Source organism: Oncorhynchus keta, chromosome 10 (genome assembly GCF_023373465.1).
Source record: "Oncorhynchus keta strain PuntledgeMale-10-30-2019 chromosome 10, Oket_V2, whole genome shotgun sequence".
Lineage (NCBI taxonomy): Eukaryota > Metazoa > Chordata > Actinopteri > Salmoniformes > Salmonidae > Oncorhynchus > Oncorhynchus keta.
The window spans coordinates 55,570,150-55,577,472 of record NC_068430.1 but is presented as its reverse complement, the minus strand read 5'-3'; the positions used below and the strand labels follow the sequence as shown (position 1 = coordinate 55,577,472).

Below are 7,323 nucleotides of genomic sequence, written 5' to 3'. Positions count from 1 at the left end.
GGGATACAGCTGTCGGCAATTACAAACTCCTTCTGCAGCTGGATAAAAGCCAGTGTCCCTTTGTGGAAGAGAGAGCTTCTTGGATGTCCTGAGTTGGTTGTTGCACAGAAACAGTTTTGTTGAAGTGTGTGTGTGTGTGTGTGTGTGTGTGTGTGTGTGTGTGTGTGTGTGTGTGTGTGTGTGTGTGTGTGTGTGTGTGTGTGTGTGTGTGTGTGTGTGTGTGTGTGTGTGTGTGTGTGTGTGTGTGTGTGTGTGTGTGTGTGTGTGTGTGTGTGTGTGTGTGTGTGTGTGTGTGTGTGTGAATGAATAGGACTCAGTGTTCTTGATTGTTCACTTTAAGTTTGTATTCTGTTTCATTTGTTCCGAAGGGGAAGACACCTTGGGAGTGCTTAGGCAAGAGGCCTGCGGGCATATATATAGAGTATGTACTCTGTCAATGCACACTAGGTAAGACCTGGGTGCACCAGGTGGCGATAAGGTTAGCTAAGTAGTGGGTAGGCAGGTAAGGTAGGAGAGAGGACTCTAATTTGTATTTTCTTTGCTTTTGCTCTGTTCAGCCCCTTTTCCCCACATTACCGTGTTATGGAAATAAATTCCCAGTAAATTATAATATTCTCTGCCTCTGTCATCCTTACTCGCACCTGCAATCACATACCTCTTTCACTCCATGGGGAGTTGAGTGTTGCAATCCGTCCAAGAGGCGTGTGCATCAAGCTCACTGAACATTACTCGCCCTAACAGAGCTGGTTAGGCCGTTACGTTATCCAGAGCAACTGTGCTGTACGAATGTCCATTTGTAAATTCAGAGCGTTTTGCACACACTGGATACTCTGGCCAATGAGTAGGGTTGATCCGAATGTTCTGACCTCAGTCAAGCACCCAAGCTAACATTGGCTAGCTTGTTAGCTACTTCCAGTGCTGGTTAGGCTGTTTTCATGTTATCCTGAGGGTTGATGACTTACTGTGCTGCTGGCAACAATTGCATTATGCTTTTTTTTTTGCCGGCTTTTACTGACACCTTCCATATTCAACTGCTGTTGAGGGTTAGTAAATTCATCCGTTATTCTGCGCTCTGGCACACTCGGACAAGTGCTCTGAAACGGAGGTAGACTGAATTTATGAACACACCCAAAATCTGTTCAGGTACATCAACTGACGAAAGCTAGCCAAGTGAATTTACTTTTGAAATGAGACAAAACAAAGGCTCCAAAACATTTCCATACAAATAACAGCTGTTAGATAGCGATTTGAGGTGGCTATTATGACAGACATAAAGAGGCTAAAACTGACCTGCAGTTACCTTGCCAGCTACATCAGCCAACTAAATAGTAGCCACTTCCTGCTCTGCATTTACAACTCGGTGAAAGAGCGCCACACACACACTGAACTATGCTCAACTCTCCCGTGCTGGTCCAGCCAGCCTTCCAGAAGCTTTTCCTTCACACAGCCTGTGGTGTCTGTGCTGCCCTAAATCCAACTCTGCATGATCCTAAAGCTCACAGTTGCCCGCTTTTTGTATAACATTGCAATGATAGAACTGGGGGGGGGGCATGACCCCTCAGTCCCCAGTGAAAGTTGCAGCCCTGGATAAAAAAAGCTGTTAAAATATTAAGGTTTCAAGAAAGGAGTGTATATATTTGGCCTGGCAAAACCGTTTAATCTGCTGACTGAGTGTAAGCTGATCTATTTTACTCTGCTGGTCTCGAAGAAATGATGAATCCTCACTGTCCAAGACAGAGTAAGTATATCTGACACAGAGATAAGACCAAGACACTCAATATGTGGTCTAAATCTTGAGACCGATACAACACTGGATTGAGGTGCCATTTCTCTTCAATCTCCCATACACATCAATTCATACTGTGTAAGAGTTTTTCACACCTTCTTTAGCCTCCCAGCCCGTTCACTTTGTTGACTAATCTTTCCTCTCTAAAGCAGCTCCCAATGTCCCCCCCATTGTCCCTAAACTAGCTGGTCCCATTCGATTGATACCATTACCAACAAAGTAATGTTGTTCTACGTCTCGTCCACTTTCCAGGAGATGTCCAGTACCAGCAAATCTTCTGCAAGAGGACCAAAAAGTTGGTTGTTAAGAAGCCCTACACCACTTTCGGCAGTTTTATCCAGCTGGCCGCTCACTGCAGACCGGACAAGCCCATCGCCATAAGCAGAAAGAGTCTCAGTGTAACGGCTGTCTTCCTCCGAACACTGAAACAAAACAATAAACGACACGCGAAATAACTAACCGAAGCAGTTCCGTGTGGAACACACAGGAGTGACACCTCTTGCACTGAGATGCAGTGCCTTAGACCGCTGTGCCACTCAGGAGCAATGTAGTCCCTTGAGAAACCCTATTACAAAATCCTGTGTGATCATATGATGTATTACTTACTTTTGTTATATAAACCTAATATATGAATTGTTGTGAATATTGTACCTGTAATACCCCCAACCAAATTGTATTTATTTATTTTTTAGGTCTGACAGAGTTTCGGGCAGATGCAGGCAGAGGTTCAGGTAGAGATGCAGGGGCAGCAGGTAGAGTTGCTGCTGGGGCAGCAGGATTGGAATTGGTACGTTTAGAGGTGGTAGAAGACCTGGGAGCTGAAAGGTATACATTACAGGTGGTTAGATTAGTGATCCCAGACAGAAACAAGGAAGCCATATGTATGGGGGCAAAATGGGAAAGATAAGATGGCTGGGGACAGAGAAAAGGTTGCAATTTTGGGAGGGACATCAGTTAAACTACGAGGGGTAGTTTAAATAGGGAATGGTGCATCAGGTAGAGTAGCAGGTCGGACAGTAGCTGGTTTACAGGCTGGAGTAGTTGAGGAAGCCACAGAAGGGGCATTAGGAGGAGTGAGACAAAGGAGAAAAAGCTGCAAGAACATTTGATTAAATTAATCATCCAAATGAATCTGGAAAGAGCAAAAAGTAGAAATTACTGATGGATATAGTCGATTGGTATGTTCTCTAGTTGCACTGTGATTGTCTCAGTGTTCTGTCACAACAATTGTCACATCTGCTCCGGCATGCGGCATCACCAGTATGCTAACCACTGGTCCTGGCAACCTATCTTTACGCACACCTGCGTCACAGCATCAACAGTCACACCTGAACTTCATTACTCCCTTGATTGCGAACCGCTGTTATCAGTTTTGTATCATTCCATGTTTGACGTTATTAAACTCACTAACTGACTAATATGGATCAAGACGCACTGCTGTGGCAGGGTAACCCTTTAGTTTTTGCAGAGGCATATTCTACCTCTTCCAGGCTGAGAGTGATTCAGCAAAGGAACAGCTGAGTTCTGCAGAGAAACAACAGCGCTCTGTGGGGAAGGAGTTTGTGGCTTGAGTGTCAAAGCCTGTTATTGATGTTTTGCTGGATGGACTTCTGTAACAGAAAGGGATTATTGCCAATGATGTGAAAGCAGTGAAGGGGATTTGTGTGAGGGAAGAGAATGCACGTGACGTCATTGACATGGTGCTGAAGAAAGGAGCTGCTTCGTGTTTGAGCATGAAGTCCTTTCTAAACAAACTGGGTCCCGCTTACATACAACGCTTGGCTTACGCTAAAACATTTGTTGGAGTATTGTAGTTGAGTACGGCCACTGACGATCGGTATAATACTTATTCCATTGTCCAATTGAATAACAGCCACCATCGTGGAAAAGATTAGAAGTTCCCCACTGGTTGAATCAAAGTTGATATAGGACGTGTGTGTGTTTGTTAAATATTAACAAAGGCATTAAAATCACACATTGCATTTAATGTATCACTGTGAAAAGGAGAATAGGTAGGAGTCAGGTGATTAGATAGTGTTACATGGACTTCTATCATCTGTTCAAGAGAAGTGCATCAGTAATTGTAATTCATTTTTAGCCCTATAGGTGGCAGCAGCGCACTGTATCCCAATCTGCTACGAACAAACAGACAATGAGAAATAGTTAAATTAATCCAAGTTTATTGTGGCTTGTAACCCTTCTACTAAACCTATCTTATAACCCCACATAGTATAATTCCATGGTTGTATGCATTGTATGTTAAAACCAACTTGACTAAGTTAAAATATGAATTGTTGTCCCTACTATCTATTACCATTGGAGAATCTTTGAAAAAAGATTAATAAAATGTGTAACAGTAATTGCCTGTCTTCTATTCTATGGTGTTCACACATTTTTACTTGAATACATTACTTTACACACCTTGTTACCTTTTCACTATTGAAAGGAAAAAGACAGGACACGCCGTCGACTGAGGAACACAAGGCTCTCTGCACTGAACACTACTGGTGAGTTCATGGCTTAAGTAGATTGTTATCTGTAGTTGGTACCTTCCCCGTATCTACACTGATTGAAGTGGATTTAACAAGTGACATCAATAAGGTTGGAGTCAAGAACTGCCTACAGTACTGGGTTTTCCCTGTGTGTATCACGAGTGGTCCACTACCTAAAGGACATCCAGCCAACTTGACACAACTGTGGGAAGCATTGGAGTCAACATGGACCAGCATCCCTGTGGAACACTTTCGACACCTTGCAGAGTCCATGCCCCAACGAATTAAGACTGTTCTGAGGGAAAGGGGGGGTTCTTAATGTTACTGTAGATGCTTCAAAAAATTATTTTCTGGTAGATTCCTGATCATAGCAAAGCAGATGTAAAAGAACAGAATGCCCTGTCATGCATTCAATACCGCCATTGAGATACAACTGTTTCATGAACTATCGTGTTGAAATGTTTTGATTTTTGGCATACGATTTTTCTCTGACAGGAGATCACGCGGACATCATAGTCCTGTAACTGAACAATAAACAAAAAAATCATTCCAAAGACCAAAGGTTTTTTTTTCTCCATCAAATCAATGTATTTAACAGAATAGCTATCAAACAGCATCACTTAGATTGAAGAACAAATACAGTCAAGAAGAGAAGGGTGAGAAGATTTTAAAAAATATTTAAAAAACACAACTTGTCATTTTAACTCCATTGACGAAATAATTGCACGAAAAAAGACCCAGCGCTAGTTGAGACAAAAAAGCTAGAATTAACATACTCTCAGGGCAGGTTTCCCAGACAGATTTAGCGTAGTTCTGGACTAACAATCATTCTCAATGGAGAATTTCCATTAAAAATGCATTTTAGTCCAGGACTAGGTTTAATCTGTGGCTGGGAAACTGGCCCATATTGTGCAATGATTAATTTGGTTAATTAGCACTTGATACCTTGTGTCGTGCTGATAGGAAAAGTGTGTGTGTACAGTGTGGAGATAATATACCATTTATTCAATGTTATGAAGGCATACATGTATGTTTGGGTTTACGTTGGATATTCTAGAAGTGGTTTAGAAAGTTACACATTTCGATCAAGATTTTTTTTTACAAAACATCAAAGCAAAATGTAAGTACAAACCAAAGAACAACCTTCAAAGTCCTTTCACAGAGCTTGATCAATTAAAAGTGTTATTTACATGTAAATACTGTCGCTTTTTTTGGAATATGTTTCCATTCATTAAAGACCATTAAGAAACAAGGTATTTCAAAGTGTATGTCACCGAGAGCAATATGTATCTTTCGATGAACTATGGGGTCTAAATACTCCTGAATCACTTCCTCTAATTGTCTCCTTTAATTCATAACTTCAGATACAGAAATACCTGGGTTGGTAGCTACTAAACTGAACAAATTGTAAACATAACATGTAAAGTTTTGGCCCCATTTTTCTTGAGCTGAAATAAAAGAACCCAGAAATGATTCATGCTGTATGCAAAAAAAAAGTGTCTTTCTCTCAAATTATGTGCCCACATTTGTTTACATGTTAGTGAGCATTTATTCTTTGCCAAGAGCAGGAATCCATCCACCTGACAGGTGTGGCATATCAAGAAGCTGATTAAACAGCATGATCATTACACTAGCCCCTTGTGCTAGAGACAATAAAAGGCCACTCTAAAATGTACAGTTTTGTCATACTACACAATGCCACAGATATCTCAAGTTGGCATGGTGACTGCAGGAATATCCAACAAAGATGTTTCCAGAGAATGTACTGTTAATTTCTCTACCATAAGCCATAACATCATTTTGGAGAATTTAGCAGTACATCCAACTGGCCACAAAACCACAGCCCAAGTGTAACCATGCCAGCTCAGGACCTCCACATCTGGCTTCTTCACCTGCGGGATCGTAAGAAATCCCTTTTGTGGGGGAAAACTCATTGTGATTGTCTGGGCCAGGCTTCCCACTGGGTGGACCTGGCTCCCAAGATTGTGGACCTATGCCCTCCCAGGCCCACCCATGGCTGCGCCCCTGGCCAGTCATGTGAAATCCATAGATTAGAGCAAATGAATTTAATGAAATTGACTGGTTTCCTTCTATGAACTGTAACTCAATAAAATCTTTGAAATTGTTCCATGTTGCGTTTATATTTTTGTTCAGTATTTTAATTGTTTTATTTATTTAACCTTTTAACCTTAGACCACTGCGCCACTCAAGAGCCCGAAAGTATATATTGCTTTGTCCTTTCCATTCATTTCAGATCCGTGCTTATTAAGGAAAGGAGACAAAGGAAGGAAGATACTTCATACTAATTGAGATACAGGCCTTCCCCGCATCCTTTCCTCCCAACGACACCCTCATCTTCACCCATCACAACTCCAGAGTCAGAAATCATGGACAAAGCATTTAACAAAGGCGATGAGAAATAACATTACATTTAAGAACCAAGACAACACGATCATGCCCTCTGGTGGTCTGTGACAACCCGAATTCAAACAAACATAAACAAATCTCAGATTAACAAACAACCAAACAAATCGATTCATAAATTAACATAAATTAAGCAGTTTTTGTCCAGGCCTCTGCTGGTGTAAAAATAATCATCCTTCTTAAGATAAATCGGGAACATGCACTCCTGTTATTCCTATCCGGACACAGAACCAGACTCTAGAGCACACAGCTCTCAGTGCAGTCCGTGGTGCTGTCATCGGCCGATCGCCTCTTCAGTTCCCGGTCCTCTGTTTGGTGGGGGTGCACCTGGCTCCCCTGTCCCTTGTGTCGGGGCTCCTGGGGCTGGGTGTCTGCTGACCCGTGACCCAGCCATCTCTCGGCTTCCACCTGGAGGTAGGCCCGGACGCGGTGGTGCTGCGCAACGCTGCCGCTGAAGTCGATGACACGGCACTCGTATGTGCCCTCGTCTGACTGCTTGACGCTGGAGAGGCGGAGCTTGTGGGAGATGTTGCTCCCAGCCACTTTCACCACCTGTGGCAGGAGATCATGTATTTGTGAGTCACATGAATATGAATCATATTCCTGGGTTTCAACAGAAAT

General features: G+C 42.4%; 1 protein-coding gene across 1 annotated transcript in view; it reads right to left on the bottom strand.

The window, feature by feature from the left end:
- Window positions 1-2,510: 2,510 nt before the first annotated feature.
- Window positions 2,511-7,323, bottom strand: part of LOC118388993 (V-set and transmembrane domain-containing protein 2-like protein) — a 63,821-nt gene continuing 59,008 nt past the window's right edge. Inside the window, exon 4 of the mRNA XM_035778643.2 lies at window positions 2,511-7,254. Within this exon, the coding sequence (XP_035634536.1) occupies window positions 6,940-7,254 (315 nt within the window). The 3' untranslated portion in view covers window positions 2,511-6,939. The remainder of the gene's footprint in view (window positions 7,255-7,323) is intronic.